At 42.5% G+C, this 22,662-nt stretch overlaps 1 protein-coding gene across 3 annotated transcripts in view; it reads left to right on the top strand.

Annotated features, from left to right (window-relative positions):
• ESRP1 (epithelial splicing regulatory protein 1) overlaps positions 1-22,662 on the top strand; it is a 44,479-nt gene that overhangs the window by 9,323 nt on the left and 12,494 nt on the right. Inside the window, exons 4-12 of one of the 3 annotated variants that reach the window (XM_083187042.1) lie at positions 7,101-7,218; positions 10,623-10,721; positions 11,783-11,837; positions 14,277-14,387; positions 14,963-15,095; positions 15,179-15,221; positions 15,991-16,292; positions 16,485-16,703; positions 21,224-21,410. In XM_083187042.1, the coding sequence (XP_083043168.1) occupies positions 7,101-7,218; positions 10,623-10,721; positions 11,783-11,837; positions 14,277-14,387; positions 14,963-15,095; positions 15,179-15,221; positions 15,991-16,292; positions 16,485-16,703; positions 21,224-21,410 (1,267 nt within the window). Of the gene's footprint in view, positions 1-7,100; positions 7,219-10,622; positions 10,722-11,782; positions 11,838-14,276; positions 14,388-14,962; positions 15,096-15,178; positions 15,222-15,990; positions 16,293-16,484; positions 16,704-21,223; positions 21,423-22,662 lie in introns of all 3 variants that reach the window. The other 2 variants (XM_083187040.1, XM_083187039.1) reach the window with 2 other exon arrangements.

The following is a 22,662-nucleotide window of genomic DNA, read 5'->3' as shown; positions in this document are numbered from 1 at the left end:
TTCTGTAAAGCAAAACTGGTTTTATGTTTTTTGCCCATAGTAAAGCAGATAATTATTTACAACCTGTAACTTTTCTCCCTGCGGGCTTATGCACATTCCTTTCTGGGCTATCAGCAGCCTCTAGAAAGTCATTTTTAAACACACCTGGTAACTTGTCCTTTTATAAAACTATAGTAAGTGTCCCAAAAAGGTGTATATGTGCTCTTTATGCACCCCTAACAGCAACACTTATAATAATATGGGCGTGAATAAGCTCACAGACAATGACATCTATTAGGCCTGACAGCAAAATGTTGACATGAAAATTGACACGAGTTTTCACTTTTTTTTTCACATTTTTGACACCTGAGTACTGCTTCACTTGCTATGCTTGGCGCCATATCCTTCCCCTTTTCACCAATGCGTTTGGTGCACTTTATAGTCTCCAGTCAGTCCATGTGGCTGGTAAAGTATATGAAGCGGTACAGAAAATGAAGAAAATAATGTTTACCTTTCTCATATGTCAACGTTTGTGCATGCCGACTTATTTTATTTTTTTGTCAATGACTGCTTTGGGTAGCATGTTGTAGTCAGCCATCTGGATAGCAATATGTCCTTTGAAACTAAACAATTGAATTCTTCTAAATTCATATTGCAGGATTTACTTGAGTGGTAAATGAGAACAATTACATAATTTAAATAGAAGTTTTCTTTAGGCTGGTGATCCAAAAGATCAGCATTCAAAGGCACTATAGCCCTCCCTCCCATTCATAGTTCTGAGGTAAAGGATGGCCAAAGCAGATAATCGTAGTTATGTTATACCCAGGATTTCAATGCATGAAGCAATGATCCAGTGCAAATGTGTTACATGGCAACCAATCGGCTTTGAAGTAACATTTATCTAGTGCATTTGTGGCAGCTGATTGGTTGCCATGGCAGAGTTCTTCACCACTCTTATCGCATACCCTCCAACATCTAAGTGCAACAAGCGGTACAAATTCTAATGGGGCGTGGCCATGTCTCCTTTCCTATACTATCCAATAGTTGGGCGGTATGTTATCGCTGCTTCAAACATCTACCCATATTCTGTGCTGATCACCTAGCCATACATCCTGCACAGCCTTCTGAATCCATATACAGGTCTTTTCCATTCACTGTGAACCAGACACTTATTGCCTATCAATGTGTTGACATCTCTGCCCCATAAGGTTTTTGCTGTGTGGAAAGCTTTTGTTCCCCACCACCACCACCTTGAGATCCTAATTACCTTATGCAGACTATTCTGCAAGTGTCATATTTTTTGCATCAAAGTAAAATGGATTAACTTAAAGTACGTCATTTTATATGCGTCTTTTGTGGCCTGCAGGCTAGTTGGGAATAATGTAGAAATTGGACAACATTTGAGTGTCCCCATACTCCCTCCCCTTTCCTTTACACAACAGATCCTGTATCCTGTGCAGCCTCCCGGACCCAGTCACTTTGGTCTTGAACAAGCTGAAGTTTGATCTGTTGTCACTGAATTTCTTAAGCGATTATGGCGCGATGGTGTTACGTTGGCCTTTCCTTCCCTCATGTAGTTCTAGCAAGTGTTTTTTTTTTTTTAGGCCTACTACCTTGTAAATAGTGGCCGATAAAACTACAAAGAATGTTGGTTGCCAGTAAGAGAACATGTGTGGAGCAAACAGTCCTCATACTCCTTAGTATCTGGCTGGGCAGGTGTATAGAGAATGAGACGGTTGCAGCGAGTCTTACAGGCATGACTGGTTTTCCTGCTTGGCGTAGTGTTAGAATCAGCTTAACTGCCTTGAAAGCTGCACAGAGACAAAAAGGAATTGTTCCTTATCTGTAGCTGCTGCCAGTGTAGATTTTTCCAGCACATCTGTAGCTTGGGTGCTTATTTTCGATTACTTTGCAAAGGGGCATTGTACAATTCGCTCGTATTAATAAAAGGACAAAAAATCTTTTTTTTTCTACTTTAAACTGTGACCTAGCATGGATATATGATGAGTTCCCCAGGTCGGGTTTGACGGTGTGTATAACCCAAAGGCTGGGCCGAGACCACCACATGTTTCTAGGACTATATTACAATAGTTTCATCTTATGGTTTTATTACCTAACAAATGTTTAGTCCCATATTTTATTTTACTCATGCAGTTTAAAAGTTAGCTTTGTAAAGGCAATCAAATCTGGGTGTACTTGTATTGTATAGATATCGTTTAGTGTTTGTTTATGGTGTAGAACACAAGCCTTTCAATAGGTATAGTTTTGGACCTTTACGGGGACTATCCATTATTGAGGGATTAATTTGTTGTTGGACGATAACTTAAGTATCCAATTTGCTGTGAGCTGTAGTTGTTCTATTCCGCAATCTCTAGCCGCTAATTACTATTAGTGAGGAGGTTACAGTACAATGCTGGTCACGCACTACACCATTTGTCATGTAATCATGGTACTTGTTTCGTAGGCAATGAGTATGAAAACCCTTCAATTTGGAGATGTTTGAGCCACCCACAATGGTCTTACGTTGGTTTCTCCTTACACAATGTAGTTGCAGAAATGGTTTGCTGAGCTGCTGCATGGTGAACCTTGGCTTATATAATTGCAAAGAGTGAACCAATGGCCAATTGGCCATTGGTTCAGTCAGGAGCTGATTGGCCGGTGACTTTGTTTAAAAAGGAACAGTTAGAAGCTGATTGGACAATGGCCGTGATAAAGTACCAGGCACTGTATTACTTCTCCTCCCTTATCACTGCTTCATACATTTAAGGTGGCCATACACACGCAGATTTATCTTCAGATCTGGCTGGTTGGAACAAAAACATGGTTATGGATGAGAGCAAATGACAGTTGACCATTTGCTTGGAAATGCTGGAAAAATGACAAACTGTCACTCATCCATAACCATGTTTTTGTTCCAACCAGCCAGATCTGCAGATAAATCTTACTAGTGAATGGGCACCTTTACTCCTCCGTTCTTAAAATGCCAGCAGATGGCACCCATGTAGCTTTTCAGTTGTACCTCCGTTTGTGCACAATTGGCCATTGGTTCTTTAAGCTGCACCCCCTAGGGGTGGCATACTATCATGTGGAAAGTTTCCATTTGGGGCATTAAATGGGGACAAGGTGCCAATTAGTTTAGCTGCTTTTTATGGATAAACCTGATACTAATTGGCGCGATGAATCTATTGTATATTGTCTCGTGTTATTCCGTATTTTTAGACAGGAGATTGGGTGCGATAACAATTGACCCCCCCCCCCCCCCTATTGTGTCAAGATGAGTATGAATTGTAGTTAGAGCGTTGGTCCTATATATTGATACATCTTGGTTCGTTACAGTATGTAACCAGGTTTAGTGTACATGCGTGAAAGTGAATTCATATACGAATTGTGCACAGAGGTAGGGGAATAAAGAGGGAGCTTCTTTCATTATGTAGGAGCAGGTCACTGGGAGCTAATGCCATCTGAAGATGGTGTCTGTTCCAACACGTGCTGTAAATGGAGATTCTGTAGCTGTGTGACCACATTGACAGTCTAGTAATGATTGGTTTGTTAATAAAACATGCGTAGTCTAGCGTTTCTGAGCCCATAAGGGTCTGTGAATATGATCTTTAATAGTCAGCAATAAGGTTTCACTTATGTGGTCATGAAAAGCTATGCTGATGTATACATGGAGGAAAAGCTGCTGTAATGGTGGTATGGGTGGAGACTGGCTGGCCCTGTGTTATGGGCACTTGACTGAATAAACACTGCACTACCTTAAGCATATATACAGGTTACAGATACACAATAGCCTCCTTTTTAAAGCTTGTACACTACTTCAGTTATGTGTAGTAGTCTCCAAAATCTAGAACTATCAAATACCTCTATAATATATAATGAAAATGCAGGGTACAAACTGGCCATATGGAGAATTGTTACGCAGGCTTTCTCAGTGTCGCTTTTCTGGATTTGATGCTGTTGTGCAATATGTTAAACCTGTATGTACACAAAGCTTCTCCCTGACGTTTTCTAGCAGCATTTCATCGAAGATTTTGAATTCTTTTCAACAGTTTAAAATGAGAAGAATTCTGAGACTGTTGTCTGTGCCTAAGGACTATCTCTATAGCTGGTGTATTATTAGAGACCTTTGTCAACATAAGTTACTGTAAACTGGTAGAGCAGGCACATAATATAGGAAGGAGTAGTATTACAGAAGCTTTACTTCTATATTCTATTTAAACTTTCGCTGTGTTATACAGAGCAAAGTACCTAAATGTTACAACTGGAGCACCTAGAGGCAACCCATGCAAGCATGGGGAGAATATACAAACTTCACACAGTTGTGGCCATGCTCTGTGTTGTTGGGTAGTAATGCAAAAAATGACACATCCATGCTGCCCTGGGGAGATATAGAATATAGTGTCCATATTTGAGTTATTAATGCTGCACAGAAGTTTCTACTATAAAATGGCAAGCTGGGCTGTGAAGTGTGGATTACTGTGGGACTATGCATTATAATTCATACACGCTGTTAATAACAATGCAAGTTACACAATATAAGTAAGTGTTTGTTTGGGGTAAGCAGAGTTTGATTGTTGTCCTAAAGCTGAATAACAAACCTTGGATATATATATAAAATATTACCATTGTAGTGTAGGGTAATGCCGCTCAAACTTGGTTCTCAAAACACAGGGCCGGATTAAGGTCTGTGGGGGGGTCTGGATAATAAAATTGTGCCCGCCAGTACTGCTGCTAGTTCCCATCTCCCACAGGGCCTCCGCCGCATGGACTCTGCCACTAACTGCCCAGCAGCCTCAGGGACTCCCTGCCCTCCCCACCCAACCCTGCTGCCTGCCACCCCCCCTTGAGGTACCCGAATGGCAGGACAGCATACGGTACACCTTTTTTTTTTTATGCAGGCCTTTTGAATATGATGTATCGTATGTGATCTCCTGCAAAGCCTTCCAGAGGCTTGGAGACGCAACAAATGTATAGTGTGATCTTTAGGCCCCGATGCGACTCTCAGGCCTGTGAGCAGAAATCAGATGTGAAGATCCCAACTCACCATGCTCCCTAGTGTATGGTACCTTAAGAATATCAATGCATGAGCACAGGTTACCTAATAAGAACCTCAGCATCCTTAAAACCTGGACTACTTGTGCATCCTGAGGACAGCATTTGAGAAGCACTTCCCTAGACATCAGCTAGAGCGCCCTTATTCTTGCCAGCTCGGTCTTGGTCCTCGCCAATGTAATTATAGTTCAACTTTCAATGCCTCATGCATTCCAATGTCCTGATAAATGGGTTACCCACAAAATAATCAAATACCTAAAGGCGATCAGAACCTAGTCAAATTTAACGTTCTTAAAATCAATTTGTATATTACGTAGCTTTAGTTGCCCTCTTTTTATTGTGTAACCTTGATTGAACTCATTGTAGTTTTTTTTTTTTTTTTTTTTGGTCAGACCAAATCTTTACTGTCCCCTCCCAATTGGCATGTGTCACACTGGGGTGTTTATTTGTTGTTTCTCTGGATAAACACCATTACAAGCTCTATGAAAGGTTGACCTTGTTGGATGAGTGCTGTCTTTTGTTCTTTCTTCAACCACCTTGCTAATAAACTATGTAACTGGTTCTTGGAACGATTTGCTGGTAGTGTGTTTGTATAGTACTTACTGCAATTCTAAACCTGAAGTGATTGGTCCAAATTTGTTGTGCACTCAATGTTAAGTACCACTGGTTTCATAGGAGTGACTTCTATAGTGACTTTGCATTTATAAATCTGTTAGCATGAAGACATGTGATTTTGAGTTGAAGCCTCTCCTGTGGACTTGTCTGCATACCCAGAGTTACGCTGGGGAAGCTGGGAGTGATTGAATGGTCTCCCACCCCCCCTACAGCACTGATGTGGATAGAAGCCACTAGCCCAGTGGTTCCCAAACTGTGTGCCGTGGCTCCCTGGGGTGCCTCAGGACAATTGCAGGGGTGCCCTGAGTTGGTGGTCCAGGACCAACTAAAATGATTAATGGTTAATTATTTATGAGAAAAAACAGTGCTGGTGGCTGCCAATCATAAAATGTGTACAAACAGAAGCAAATCCTGCCATTTACCACGTAACTGACCCTAAGAATCGCATATCAACCCAATCTAATAAAAAAAAAAATTGGCCTAGGGGTGCCGTGAAAAAATTCGGATACTCTAGGGGTGCCTTGATTAAAAAAAGATTGGGAACCCCTGCACTAGCCAAAAAAAACCTGGTATTACACTCTGCATTGGAAACCCAGCGGCCGGGGCGAAGTGCAGTACATATGAAAAATGCAGTATAACACCGTAAATGGGGTTTATATACTGCATTTTCACATTTGTACACCCCACCCTAAATGAGACACAAAAAGGTTTGAGAGAAACCATTGATATTGGAATACGTAACTTCACTAATGTTTAAGAATGGTTTAAATTCATACTTTGGGCTGGATGTAATGTGGTGAGTCAGGTGGCCATGCTGGATGGTGGTTAGTTTATTTATTTATTTTTATAAAGGGGCAGTCATGATCAAGGCATGGTTTTGCCTTGTAAAAGACTTCCCCTTTAAAAAAACAAACCGAGTTCATGTTGCATCCCGCATGGCCGCCGGACTCTCACCACATTACAGCCAGCCCTTATTGTATAGTCATATGTTAATTTAGCATTTATTAATTTGTCCGTAAAAGGAAGGGTATGGCGAAGTTGTTAAATAGTAAAACTGAATTTAGGACCTTATTCTGGTTCACTTTTAGAGGCAAATTCCTTCTCAAATGGACAAAACCATGTGCACTGCAGGTGGGGAAGATTTAAATTTGTGCAGAGAGAATTAGATTTGAGTGAGTTATTTTGTTTCTGTGCAGGGCAAATACTGGCTGCTTCATTTCTACCCTGAAATATAGATCTCACTTTGAAGTAAAACCCCACCCAAATCTAACTCTCTACATATGTTACATTTGCCCCTCCCCCCTCCAGTGCACATGGTTTTGTCCATTTGAGAAGGAATTTGCCTCTAAGTGAACCAGAATAAGCCCCTTGGCGATCTCACTGCAGAACCTCTGGCTCATTGCTTGTGTGCAGCTTTATGCATAGCCTTATCATTTTTTTATTTTGTCTTTCAGAACATACTACTTCCTGAATGCTTCTATTCCTTTTTTGACTTGAGAAAAGAATTTAAGAAATGCTGTCCAGGATCAAGTGAGACGACGAGTGAGCTGGATGTGACCGCCATGGAGAGCTGTATCCTTTTTTTGATACATCAACTAAATATGTTCATTACAGCATATATTAATTCTGTCCTCTCAATACAAACGCAACCACGAAATGAAATATTTTAATATTGTAACCGATTCAGACCCATTCCCCTAAATAGGCCTATGATGCATTGGGAATGTTTATCAGTGGTTCGCAAACTGCAGTGCTGCGAAGCTCTTGCAGGATGTCTCAGGTTCGTTGTCCGGACCGATCAAAGTATTATGGTTTGAACCGGTGGTTTGAATATTTGAGAGAGCACGGTGGAACGGTGGAAATGTGTGTTTGTTTGTGTGTATGCACCCTGTAGAATGCAGCGGCTTGTTTAGATGGTATAAACATTCAGCAATTGCTTGTTGTAGTCATCAACTTTATGAAAGTTTTCCAGAAATATTTGTGTGGCCCCATCTGTTGCTGTTGAGGACCAATTTTAATTAAACATACTTTTTCTATAGAACTAGTGGTTTCTGGAATGGATTTAAATATCACAAAGGTTGGTTCTAGAGTTGTGTGAAAACTTTTTTTGACCTGGTCACTTACACAAAGTTTAGAATAATGGAATTCTCTCGTAAAAGCCTGCAAATACACTGTTTGCATTTATAATCTCTAACTCGACTATGTGGAAAGCCTTACTTCTGGCGACCTGTAGCAGTTCTACTTTGACACTCCTCTGTTTATTTTTGTGTCATGTGCTGAGCTCATATCCGGGTATTTTTTCCTGCAAATGTACTACACTTGCACCTATACAGGTTTTCTGTATTGTTCTACTTGTAAATTGGCCCTGAATAGTTTGTGAGTTGTGGGTGGCATTGTTGTTTGTGACTTTTATGTCCAGGCTGTAACGGGCAGTAAAAGTAATGGCAAAATTCATGTGGTGAAGTCAGTAAATCCAGCTCTGACATTATAAAAAGATAATAAAACTAAAAAGGACTTTGCAGAAAAATAATAAAGTCTATGATCAGCTACGGCAGAAGTCCAATTACCTAAACTACATTCTGTTGTGCTCGGCGCTAGCAGAGAATAGATTTGTCAGACTTCATTTTAGGACCTTTTTTTATTATGACCTATACCGTACTACACTATTGAATCTCTAAAATATTTTCTCCACCACCTTGTTTCTTTTAAGAAGCATTTTAGAAAAAAATTGTGTAGGATCTCTGAGGGCCAAATTGATTATTTGTAGTATAGTCCCTGGGAAAAAAAAATTTGTGTGCGCGCAGAGGTGGTACCCGATGTACTATGGACGGGTTAGCAGCATCTATTGTCGTGATGGTGTGAATGGGGTCGGTCTTTGGTCTTACTCAGATTGGAACAAATTTGCAAATCCTGGATTTTGGCATGTAAATTTTGCCGGGGACCTAATTCAGGAAGCAAAGTGTAATGTGTTTTTTTCGATATGCTTTATGCACGTAGTTAATAAATCCCGGATGTGTTCTTTCTTTGCATAGTGAATGTTCCGTTGAGCTTGCTACGGATGGCTTCCTACTAAATGTGCTGAAGTCTGTGTTCAGACACTTAGCTCCTGAGCTTTTTAAACGCGCCCCCCCCCCAACTAGCCTTCCATGGTGACTTCATAAGGTATTAATCTCATTAAAACATCAATATTTTAGTGTGACTGCCTTTTCAGTGTGTTTTTTTGGTTATTAATAACTTAGGAGCATTCACACCCTGCACTTTGTCCAGCACCTTTAGTGGACTAGCGCTAGCCTATCTTTATTTTAAGACCCCCTTCCCTACCCCACAGCAGGTGCTCTGCAGCTGCATAGTGGGTTAACGAGATGTTTGGGTAGGGACAGCGCAACATGACAGTTCCTATGTATGTCAAGCCTGCTCAGCAAGTTTGGCCTGTTCTCTGTGCCTTATGGCAAGGTGAGTGAGTCGGCTGTTCTTACATGAGTCACTCAACCTAACTCACAGCCGCCTTTCCCTGAAGAGAAAATGCTTAAGTGCATAATTGGGAGCACTGTGATCCACCCAGTTTGTTTATCGCGTTCACATGAAATGTGATTTTTATCTACTTTATTGCAACTTTTGAAGCTCCTTAGATCTGTAGGCTACTGAACCTTCACATCATTTTAATTTATGGTAGTTTCTAACTTTCATATTTAATTACATCTGACTGGGGCGCATTTTTAAGCCTAATGAGGAATACAATATAATTCCGTACTCTTTAAACTATTGGGTAACCTCTGTAGCGTGGTATCGACAACGTTGGAGCAGAAAAGCAGCAATTGATTTTCTATGGCTAAATGTTTTGTTATTCGACAATGGAGCTGGAACACCAGACAGGCCTGGTCAATCTGTGGCTCTCCAACTGTTGTGAAACTACAAGTCCCAGCATGCATTGCCACTGTTTTGCTATTGAGATATGCTAAAACGGTAGCAAGGCATGCTGGGATGTTTAGTTTTGAAACCGCTGGAGAGTCACAGGTTTGCCAGGCCTGCAAGCATTGGTGATCTTTCTAAACGGGGCAAGCTCAACATTTGGGGCAGGTAAGACTACAGCTCCAGGCCCGTATAAAAATAGATCCATCACCATGACCGTGTGATCATGATCAGTTGGCCTTAGAGCAGGGATGGGGAACCTTTTGGTTCTCTAGCTGTTGTCAAACTACACATCCCAGCATGCCCTACAACAGTCTTAGCATGGACAAATAGCAAAATTGTAGCAGTGCATGCTGGGATGTGTAGTTCAAAAGCTGGAGGGACAATGGTTCCCCATCCCTGCCATAGCGCATTAATCTTAAACTGTGATTTCTATTTTCCTCACCAAATTATGACATTTTTCCACTCTTGCATGCAAGAATCGGGCAAATGTACTAAGCCAGACAGCGCACCAGCACTAAGCTTCGGCAGACAAGACTGTAATGTCTTATCGGTGTGGCTTTGCACTACAATATGTGCAGGTATCGTACATCTACCCCTCAGACCTTATTCACATAGGTGTCTAGTTCAGCTGTGTGGTGGTGCTGTAAGAGGACTTGTTTGTCTGCATCATTGCACAATGTATGTCCTGAAATCCCAATTGATGTAGGTTTGTCTACATGTAAAGACAAGCTGGGATTCAGGTGATAAAAGGGCTGGGTCTCGCCCATGAGTTATGCTGAGAAAATCTACCTGGGCTGTTAACTTGCTGCCGGATCTCATTCTAACCGCATGGAAACACGCAAACAATAAATGTAAAAACTGGAGCATGTCTGTTTTTAAAATAAGTCCCCCCCTTTTTTTTTTTCTGTGACCTGGTTGGCTAGTGCTGGTTTATGTTTTTTATATGCAAATGATTTGCCATGTAGTGTAAGCTTTCACATTTTGTGTTAATCTCACTTAATTTAACCGGTCTCTTCCATCTCCATAATCTTCTGTGTCTTGCTGTCCTTAACCAAGATTTGCAGATTTGGGTCTTGAAAAACAAGACTCAGAGATTTCCCATGGAGCTTCTGAAGTGGCTGCTATGGCAGATATAATCGTGACATTAATGGCAAAACCATACAGTAAGTGGCAATCTAACGCCTATGCTTGAAGTCCGGTCTTCTAGAATTGTAAGGGGAAAAAAAAAAAATTCCATTTGAAGTATATACAGAGTAATGTGACTGAACATTCCCTCTAAGAATGGATCAATCGTTCAGCTGGTACAGTACCTTGCTTACCTTCGGTCATCTTATATCTGCTGTGTGGTTGCCTTGTCGCAGCAAAGTTCTGGATTTGGCTGCTAAATAATTATGTTGGGATGTGCAGCTGCTTCCATTTCACTGTAGTCCTATAATCTCTAAATCTGTCGCACCTAGTAAAAGCAATGATGTCATTTGTGTAAAACATTGTGCGGCTCTGTTACTTGACCTGCTAATGGCTGTTTAAGCCTTATAATATCCAATCTCGGCCTTCCTTGAGTTGTACAACAGATTACAGAGCGGACCTCATGAAAAGCATAGTCTTTAGTGGTGCAGATTTAATATAAATATAACACTCAGTGGGGTGTTAAGTTTGATCTTTGATAAGGATCATGAATGGTGTTTATAGTATACTCTTTATAAGGGGGTGTTGGTTTTTTTTTTTTTCTTCATAATTTCCTTTTTTTTTGATTTAGTGGAAATGTAAGATCCCATTATTAATGTCTAGTTGCCCAAACCTTGTCAGATTTGGGCCTATGATGCCACTTTACATATTCCTTTGTCTGTTGAGTGATGCAAGTAGCTGATTTATGTGGAGGTTCCTAATCTGTAAATTGACGGGAACAGAATGTTTGCAGAAACTGTGCTTGAGAATAGAATACTAAATCTGCAAAGGCATAAGATGCCCATACACTGTACAATTATTGTATGCAATTTGGACTCGATTGCAGTGTAAAACATATGCGATGTAATTTAGTCCAAATAGCATACTACAATTGTACAGTGTATGGGCACCTTTTAGACTGCCAATAAGGGTTGGGGCACTAGGTTTTCTATTCCAAAATGTTCTGTTAAATCCATTATCTACTTTTTAGATTGCTTGGAGTTTAATGTAAACTTTCATTGTGACCTGACGGCTCTTAATAGTCTCTCCTTTTTTTTAGATCATAAATTTACAGATCCAGAAAGAGTAAACTACAAATTTGAGTCTGGAACTTGGTGAGTATTCCACTTTCATTCATAGGGTTTTGTGATTATTTTTCGCCCAATAGCGAGCAGGGGGAGGGGGGGGGGGGTGGCCAGCATTTTTATGGGCATCCCCATTAAAACGCAGGCATGGCGATGCCTGCCTGGGGTGGATGGCTGTATTTGGAAGACAAGGGCTATCTGTAAGTATGTACTTTTCAGAGCGGAGGCTGAAAAATCCTTTGGTTGTCAACCAATAAATGATTTCTCCTCCCTTTGGCTGCGTGCAGTTGGGGATGTATTCACCAGGGCCGAAACTAGGTTTTTCGGTGCCCGGGGCAGCAGTCATTTGGTCGCGCCCCCCCCCCCCCCCCCCCCAAAAAAAAAAAAAATCCCACCAAATGACTGCCTTGGGGACAGGCAGCGGGGGTCTGGGGACTGGAGAAGGTTAACTCCGGCTCCTAGCGCTGCCGGGCGGGAAGCAGATTTTGAAAAGACTTGCCGGATGCTGATTGGCTGAATTCAGCCAATCAGCGTCCGGCAAGTCTTTTCAAAATCATCAGCGCTTCCAGGCAAATAGCGAGCGGCTGTGTATGTGAAAGCTGCCGCTACACCAGTCCCTGGACCCCCGCTGCCAACATAACTGTGTGCAGCCAGCAGGTGTAGGCAGCATCCAGGGACTGGTGTACCGGTAGTCTTCACTAACTCCGTCTCCTAGCGCTATCTGCCTGGCGGCGGGAAGCGCTGATGACTTTGAAAAGACTTGCCGGACGCTGATTGGCTGAATTTAGCCAATCAGCGTCCGGCAAGTCTTTTACAAAACCTGCTTCCCGCCCACCACCCGGCAGCGCTAGTAGGAGCCGGAGTTAACCCACCAGTCCCTGGACCACCGCTGCCCGACCCCGGCAGGAGCCAGCGTTAACCCACCAGTCCCTGGACCCCCGCTGCCCATCCCTGGGACCACGCTGCCGGGACCTCACACTAGCGCACCCACCCTCCAGCGCCCGGTGCGCGTGACCCCTAGCCCCCCCCCCCTAGATACGGCCCTGTATTCACATGCATGCTAGCGACGGGATTGTATGGGTGGGTGTTCAGTGGTGTTTACCTGTTGGCTGGTCTGTGAACAGGTCTGAATCATGTCCTAAAATATCCCATCACTTATGATTGTTTTAAGTAATGAATAATTCCATAGTTTTTAAGGTACTTGTGTATTATAGCGGCGCCCCCGATGTACATCGTACGATGGATTTTGACCACCTATACGATTAATAATCGTATAAGCACCCTAAAGGGTGCTTTTGAGCACCCTAATGGGTGCTTACAATGTTAAATGCACCCCCACGCCACCCCCCCACTATAAACGTGAACCCGAAGCGTGGCGAGCGCAGCGAGCCCGCGAGGGGCGGCGGTACGCGTCCTCCGACCTTTACATACCCCCACTATCCACGTCGGCGTGGAGTTGAGAATAGATTAGTGTGGCGAGCCCGAAGCGTGGCGAGCGGACGCGGATACCTTCACAGGTAAACGCGTCCCTTCGCGGGCTTCACAGGTATCCGCGTCCCCTCGCGGGGCTCGCCACGCTTCGGGCTCGGTGGCTCGCTGCGCTCGCCACACTAATCTATTCTCAACTCCACGCCGACGTGGATAGTGGGGGTATGAAAAGGTCGTAGGATGCGTACCGCCGCCCCTCGCGGGCTCGCTGCGCTCGCCACGCTTCGGGTTCACGTTTATAGCGTGGGGGTGCATTTAACATTGTAAGCACCCATTAGGGTGCTTAACATTGTATAAGCACCCATTAGGGTGCTTATACAATGTTTAATCGCATTGTATGCCATGTACAATGGCATACAATTTCAAAATTGTATGCCATCGTACACTAACCACCGAAATCGCATCGCATACCATCGCATGCGTTATGGTATGCGATGGGCGCCGCCAAAATACACAAGTACCGTTTTTAAAATGGCTGCTGTGCCATAATGAATGCTTTTGCCACAATGCAAAGCTAGGGCTCTGCCACAGCCCTACTGTTTCATGGCAGGGGTGTGTGGTCATGACTCACAAATTAGCATCAATTACCTGGTGGGACTTCACAGCAAATGTGCAGAAAAGTGTCTGAATCCCTGAATTGCAGCTGGTCAGATATCTGTGCTCTAAATAAAAAAAAATTATATATTTTTGGCCAGCTTCAGGAGAGTGCTCTTAAGCTCTTACTGATGCCTGTCCTTGTGTTTCCCTCCTATATACCTAATAGATTGTAAGCTTGCAGCAGGGCCCTCTAACCTCCAAGTCTGTCTGTTACCCAGTTTGTTTTATCACTGTCTACTATTGTAAAGCGCAACGGAATCTGCTGCGCTATATAAGAAACTGCAAATAAATAAATCAAATAAATTAAGCCAAAAACAAGAAATGTCATTCGTTTGTCTCCTCCAATTGCCAGTGAAAATATTTAATTGCGTTTTTGCCTTACAGCAGTAAGCTGGAGATAATCGATGATAACACAATTATCCGAGCCAGAGGTTTACCATGGCAGTCGTCTGACCAGGATATTGCCCGTTTCTTCAAGGGCTTAAACATTGCAAAGTGAGTCGGTCACCCTCCTTCCCGGCCCTCCGCCTGCCTTAATGCTCCTGTGTATTTCTGTGCTTGTACATATGCAGTTTAGTTATTTTACTTTTTTGTTTTTCCCAGTTGGGAAATTCCCATTTCTTAAAGGGGTGATTTGTATACACCCTACATTGCATAAGGTAAGATTAGCGCAGGATTCACGGCAGGTTGTGGTCTACGCTAAACAAGATACCCTGCTGTTTTTTGTGTTGGGATTTTTTTCAGCAGTGTGTGCTCTCCCTTCCCCCTGAACTGGGTTGCTGTATTTAGAATGGTTTTAAATTTTCTCTACCTTCTGACGTAATTTTATTTTATCGGCACATCAGTACTTTGATCTGCTATAATTTGATCTCTGCATGTAATGAGCCTTTTATTTGCTGTGAACCTGTGTTTTGCGGTTTGGATTTGTGATCTTAAAGGGTTGTTGGTGCTTCCTTGACAACAATGGGAAGGGTTGCGCCAAATTGCATCGGCTTGTCTACGTAAGTGCATTGCACTGTTCTATATGGGATGGTGTCGCTAACGTTTGCTGTTCTGTGTTACACGTGTAGGGGTGGAGCCGCCCTCTGTCTCAATGCTCAGGGAAGAAGGAACGGAGAAGCTTTGGTCAGATTCATTACTGAAGAGCACAGAGATCTGGCGTTGCAGAGACACAAGCATCATATGGGAAATAGATACATTGAGGTATGTTCTATATGAGTACACCATTCCATAAGTTCCGCTGACTTAACTAGAGAATGACTCAATTTATGTTCTCCTTTTTTTAGGTGTATAAGGCAACTGGAGAAGATTTTCTGAAAATAGCTGGAGGTAATTATATTAAATGACAGCGGCCAAAGATTAGATCAATGAATTTTCATACCACAGTATACTGTTATTTGATACATTTTAAGTATTGAGGATAGTGTGTACGAAGGTCAAATTCCACCTTGGACTACAATTTCTCATTGTACTTTAAGAAATTTAGGGCACCATTAAAGAACATTTTATACAATATCACAGTAATTATGAATGTGCGGGGTCCACCAATGCACCCTCCGCTCTGTTGCTGCGACACTTTGTACCAGGCAGAGACCAAGCAGTTCCGTAAGGTTTTGCTGAAACCGGAGGGTGGCTGCTGCTGTTTCCCCATTAATGGCAACCGTTTTCGCTCTTGCCATCTATAAATATTAGTTTTTCGTTGAATATTGAAAGGAGTACTTATTGCCAAACACTGCACAACCAGCACTTCATGGCATGTAATCACGTGATGACTAGCGGACATGTTTGATAATCAAACTCCTTTTATCCCACTGCCCACTTTTATATTGTGACTGAATGTGTCCAATACACTGAGTAATCAGTAAGAACCAGATATTCATTGCCTTGTCTGCACGATTAATAATCCGTTTATAGACACCACTAGGATGTGGAAATGGGTCTGAGGATAACTTGATAACAACTGGATTGTACTCATTTATTAGTCTGTACAACTTTTCGTGCCTTTTTAAAAAAAATCTATTTAACATGTTCTAGCTAAACAAGAGTTGCCTGTAGTATAACTTCATTTTTTTTTTCTTTTTTTTAAAATAATTTGTAGGTACCTCCAATGAGGTTGCACAGTTCTTGTCCAAAGAGAACCAGGTGATTGTGCGCATGCGTGGGCTCCCCTTCACCGCAACGGCTGAGGAAGTCTTGACTTTCTTTGGTCAACACTGCCCCGTCACCGGAGGCAAGGAAGGAATTCTGTTTGTTACCTACCCTGACGGCAGGCCGACAGGAGATGCCTTTGTCTTATTTGCCTGTGAAGAATACGCACAGAATGCTTTGAAGAAGCACAAGGACTTGCTCGGCAAGCGATACATTGAGCTGTTTCGGAGCACAGCCGCAGAGGTGCAGCAGGTCCGTCAATATCCATCATCCTAACTTTATTTTCGATCTTGTGCAGCCGATATGTACTAGTTGATAAATGAGTGGTGATATAAAGTGTGTTTGTATGTTTTGTCATCAGTTGAATTATTACAAGTTGTAATGGTCGGTTTTGTTACACTTATGGTGGTTACAGCACATAAAGGATATGGTTTTCTTTTGCAGGTTCTGAACAGATACTCTTCTACTCCTCTAATCCCACTTCCGACACCGCCAATAATTCCTGTACTACCTCAGCCATTTATTCCTCCAGTCAACGTCAGAGACTGCATACGTCTTCGAGGACTTCCGTATGCCGCCACCATTGAGGATATCTTGGAGTTTTTGGGTGAATTTTCTGCTGATATCAGGACACACGGTGTTCACATGGTGCTCAACCACCAGGTAAACTTCATGGTTGTTAACCTGAACTTCTCTGGTTACATCATGTTGGCCAATATAATTAGAACAATAATTATTTAGGAATACGGTCCTAATTGCCCTCTAGGTAACAAGTAGCTTTGTTAGTGTGCTAGGTTATGGGTCTTGTTATGCTTGGTAAACATCACTCTTGCTCTAACCATCTTGGGAATGGGAACCGGATGATATGTATAAGGTCAAAACTAAAAAGTCTACATGGTGATGGTCAACATGAGCTTTTCACCAATCATTTTTCTTAGTTTCAAATTATTCGTACATTACCATCCACGTGGACTATGACTGGAAATGGGAAAGTGTGCCGAGCACAGCAAGGCACCTGTCTCAAAGCACGGTGTACACTAATTGGGGCATTTCATGTTAACTATTTCAATGTGAGCCTAGTGTTAACCTGTTGACCCTATTACCTAAGCCAGTGGTTCCCAACGCTGGTCCTCCCAACAGTGCACATTTTCCAGGTTACCTTGCGGGGACACATTATTATTCAGACACATTTTAAAAGATCCACAGGTGAAGCTAATAATTTCACTTGTAATTTTGTGTGGAAACCTGGAAAACATGCACTTTTGGGGGGTACTTGAGGACCAGGGTTGGGAACTACTGATCTATACCATGGGGTATAAGTCCTCGAGACCTACCAACAGTTAACTTTTCCAGGTCTCCTCACAGACTCACAAGTGAAGCATTTTTAGCTCCACCTGTGGATCTTTTAAAATGTCAGTGAGTAATAGCTACACCGGTGCACCTGCTAGGTGGGCTGGAAAACCTTAACCGTTGGTAGCTCTCGAGTCTGTTTGAAACACGGTTACACAATGAGGAAACATAAAATTGATTCTCTAATTTTCAAATTTATGAAGCATTTTGAAAGCTGGCACCAGCCATTAAGCCAGTCTAGGTAGGGAGTTTTAGAATGAAATAATAATAAAGATCAAGGAAATGAAAAACTTAATTGGGTGTTGTGCTGCAATTATATCTGTGCTCAAACAAGAATGTAAAACCTGTAGAACCACCCTCACAGGCCACTTTATGCTTCTATACCTATATGTATCCTGCTGAAGTGGTTTGCAACTTGCAAATGCAAGACTTAATTCAAGCTTATGTTGTCGTCCTTTCCGAAACTGGAGTCGCAAAGCAATGCCAAAACCAAACAAAACAAAACCACTAATAACTGTATGTATGTATGTATATGTAAATCATACCAGTAATGGTGGCTGCTATTGTGCACATGTTATGAATGTTCTGAAACCCCACAGGTAGAGTAGCTATAGGCTAAATAACCCAAACTTAACATCCGTAAAATGTATTTGGAAACTGTGTGGGAGTGCTGTAAAGTTTTTATGGGGAGATGCATCAAACATTGGAGAGTGAAGCTGAAATAGATTCGCTTTGAATTGTTTTCAAAATACTGTTGTAGATAAAGGATTGGTCGATATGGTTAACTTCACTTGATCGCTCAAAGGGTTTGCACTGCTGCCCCTTAGAGGTCAATTGTTTGCACCTGCAAGTTATCGCACCAACAGCAGCATTTTATGGTGGCTGGAACTTGCATGACACTGCGGCCGACCCATAGGGCTCTGAGCAATTTTGTGCAAATGCAGACTGATTTTCTGCCTGCGTGGGGTGCGCATTTAGGTGCCACTGCCGGTGTTGGAACACCACTTCGCTAACAATAGGATTGGTCCCTGTTAGAAGATTTAGTAAATTTACCCCTAAGAATACAAAGACCATTTGATTGGTTGCTATGGGCAACCACAGGCCTTTTCATTTTTAGACACTTGAATGTACGTTTACTGTGGTGTTTTTGTGAGCTCTTGCTGTATTTCGGCACATAAAAGTTTAAAAACTAAAAACCTAATAAAATACTGGCAGCAGTCCTGCATTGCTGGATATAATGCACAGCGATTTATGTCCGGCAATGAGGTCCTCCCATGGTATGGAACTCTGGACAATAACCTTTCTACGTCATTATATTTTATTTAAGTCTGTGTACTACTGTCCAGGCTTGGATAATTATTGGCTGGTACTAAGAACGGCCACGCTCTGTGTGTCTATCAAGGCTCTATAGGTGCATGTTTCTATAATAGAGGGTTCTTGTTCGGTTCGGTCGCTGTTTATATCGGTAGGCCTATTTTCCATGTACTCGGGCTAGGCGTGCAGCATTCCCTGTGTAACGATAATAGACACAGATACTGTTAACTTATCCAAGGTCACCGGGAAAATACCTTGCAGAGACTTGGCACCGGGCAACTCCCATTTACTTAATGACAAAGGCTTTAATCACCATCTCTGCAGCCGCACAACCTTAACACTTTATTTCCTGCCGTATAGTCGGATTGCTGAGTTTCTGTATGCGAGTAGTAAACAGTGATTAAATCAATCGATAAAACATTTAAACCATTTCTTTCTTTTTGCTGGCTGAGACACTAACGCACTGACAAATGACAGCTAATGCTAGATTATGGCACTTGGTACCAAGTGTGCTGCAATTATTGCATTTACCCACTGCTGGGATAAGCCATCTCCAGTCCTCTGCAAACACCTCTTCCATAGGACACCTGGTGGCAGATATCCGTTGCACGGCTTATGTATTTAAGCCTTTGTTAGCCGCTTCTTGGTGTATACACTACATTTAAATTTTTTACGTTTTTAAGGAATAATTTGTTTGTTAGAATTCCTTACTTGCCGTCTGTTTGCAGTACGCCAAACAACCGGAATGAGGCAGAAACAGAAGTAATGTCGTTTGTTTGGGTATGGGTCATAGGATCGACACTATGAATGTCGACAGGGCTTGGGTGGAAACAAGCATCAGGTCGACAATGGTAAGGTCAAAGGTCAACATGAGGTTTTTTTTTCATGTTTTTTGTGAACATGGACACCGTATCCATATACCGCTGCGCTCGGCACACTATATTCTAGTTTCCCGCCACATCCTAGTGGATGGTAGGGTATGAAACACTGCCTGTTTTGGGGGGAAAAATTAAAAAAAACATCAAATTTTATTTGTCACATACAAGTTATACATAGTACAATATGTAGTGAAATGCTTATATAACTGTCCTACTTTACGTTAGGATAAGTAGATAGGCTGAGGAAGAGTGTAGAGATTCTGTCGGGTAGGTCTAGAAAGAAGGAAGGAAAGTCCCGGTACTAGGAGGTCTGGTTGAGGGCTCTAATGTCGACCTTTTGACTGTCTACTTTCCCATTGTCGTCCTAATGCTTGTGTCAACCATCCGACCCTATAGACCTTAGCCATGTCTAACTGGGATGCAGTTAAGATCCCGGCGTTCAGAATCCCGACGCCGGAATCCCAACCGCCGAAATGCCGACACTTTCTCCCTCCTGGGGTGTCCACGACACCCCTGGAGGGAGAATAAAATAGCGTGCCGAGCGTAGCGAGGCACCGGGCCCGCTGCGTGGCGAGCGCAGCGAGCCCGCAAGGGGGGGCGATCCACGTCCCCCCCCCCCTTGTCGGGATTCCGGCGTCGGGATTCTGAACGCCGGGATCCCGACCGCCGGGATTCAATACTGAATCCAACTAACTATTTCTGGTGTCAACCTAGCTGTTGACCTTTTACTGGTCGACCTAATGTATATCGTCCTACAGACTATATCCCGTTTGTGGTTCTAGAAAATCCTTCAAAAACCTTTTTTTAGAGTATTTCTAATTCTGCCATATCTGCTGCTGATGCTGTCTGAATGCTCCAACACCCATAGGCTTCTGAGAGTCCTACAAAATACCCCATATTCCAATCCCCAAAACTCTTCATCTTAAGTAGCTAGATGCCATCTCGTTACATCTTGCAAATGTTACATGGGAGAGATCTGAGGCAGTCCGCAGTTGCTCAGCCTTAAAGTAATGACTTTCTATCCTCTTTGCCGGCACAGACTCTGAAGAACGTGCCTCTCGTTACATCTTGCAAATGTTACATGGGAGAGATCTGAGGCAGTCCGCAGTTGCTCAGCCTTAAAGTAATGACTTTCTATCCTCTTTGCCGGCACAGACTCTGAAGAACGTGCCTCGGCAATACGCTATCGATAAGTCACCCCAATTAAATGATTTATGTTTGGGGTATGTGGAAATAACATGAAATGTGTTTGGGCACAAATGCCTATATTTGTAAATATGCTCTAAAACTTGACGGCATGAAGTTCTTACTGCAGATGGTTATGGTGAAATGTAAGACGCACAAAACTCGGGAATTGTATACAGGTGTAGAATGGCTTATGCTGATCCAGCAATAGCACGTTTTTACAGAAAGGAAAAAATTGTATGAACTTGCACAATGTTCTTCATAGTTTTATAAATTTAATTACATCCGGTTGTTTTAGCTATACTTTGGGGGAGACGTATCAACGCTTGCAGAGAGAGATTCATGTACCAAACACTCAGCTTCTGTCCTTTCTCTAAACATCCCATAAAATAGCATCTAGACTGGTTGGTCACATTGCCTCATTGTGTTTGTGGTTTTCTTTTCCCCCACCCCCAGGGGCGACCATCGGGAGACTCGTTTATTCAGATGAAGTCAGCAGAGAGGGCTTTCCTGGCGGCGCAGAAGTGTCACAAGAAGACCATGAAGGACAGATATGTGGAGGTGTTTCAGTGTTCTGCAGAGGAGATGAATTTTGTCTTAATGGGGGGAACTTTAAATCGCAATGGCTTGTCCCCGCCGCCATGTAAGTTACCATGTAAGTTTGGGTTGAGGGTCTTGCCGCTTCTCTGCGCTTTGAGCTGGTAGGTGTTGGAACTGCTTTCCTTCCTGTCTGTGTATTTTGGTTAATTATTTGCCATTTTATGTGTGGTTCATAATACACAAAAAAAAATCTACGATTGCAAATCTCTTGTGGTGAATGAGATTTTGGGGGGCACCAGTGGGGTATCTATGCTGCCCATTTAAAGGGGAACTAAAGCAATATTAAACAAATTTTAACCTCCTCCTTATCCCTGGTCCCTCCACACGTGTTATGGAAGGAGCTTGTGGATGACTTTCCTGCGATCCATCCTAAGCACCGCTAATTCATAGTGATACCAAGTGCCGCGTACACTCTCTTCGTAGTTTTTAGGTTTCAACCTTTAAATTGTGAAGATCTCTTGGGTTCCTTGAATGTTGCAAACTTGGTGTTTGAGTGGTAAAGGGGAGGGAGTAGCTGACCAATAAAGAGGTGTACCACTTGGGTACAATGTTCTTCTGTAATTTTACTAATGGCACTATTTAGTTGGTTGAGATCAATGCTCAGACCATGATGGTCTACAGTGATGACCGAAACCACAATACAGGTTTTCCCATCGCTAGAGTAGACTGAATGGGAAATGCATTAGTGGTGCACATATGCATTGAGGACAAACAATATGTCTGTATGGATTTAGTTCCCCTTTAAAACACACTTTTTCGTAGACTAGAGGCTTCCTTGATTTTATCTCTCCTAATAATTTTGTTTTGTGACTATTTGTTGGTGCTGAGGTGGGCAGATGGTCTTGCAATGCCACCAAACTAGGCCAATTTAGCAAATAATTTAGATGCACATATTTAAACTTTTTGTTTAGGGAATCTTCTGCCAAACTTTCCACACTTTAATATTGGATTGCTGATGAACACTAATGAGAAATACAAAGCTAAAATTCATGTAAGATTACAAATTTTTTGTTTTTCATTGAAACTTTTTTTTATTTTATTTTTTTTTTATTTGTTTTTTTTGAGAAATCAAAGTATGGATATTCCATGAAGGGGCCTTTGCAAGACTTATGCTTGGGGGGGTCTTCACTGTAAAATTAGACTAAGTAGGACGCCGACGTGGATACCTTCACAGGTAAACGCATCCCTTCGCGTGCTTCACAGGTATCCGCGTCCGCTCGCCACACTATTCTATTCTCAACTCCACGCCGACGTGGATAGTGGGGGTATGAAAAAGGACGCATACCGCCGCCCCT

This window comes from Crinia signifera, chromosome 5 (genome assembly GCF_055691185.1).
Source record: "Crinia signifera chromosome 5, ASM5569118v1, whole genome shotgun sequence".
NCBI lineage: Eukaryota > Metazoa > Chordata > Amphibia > Anura > Myobatrachidae > Crinia > Crinia signifera.
This window is presented reverse-complemented; position numbering and strand designations above follow the sequence as displayed.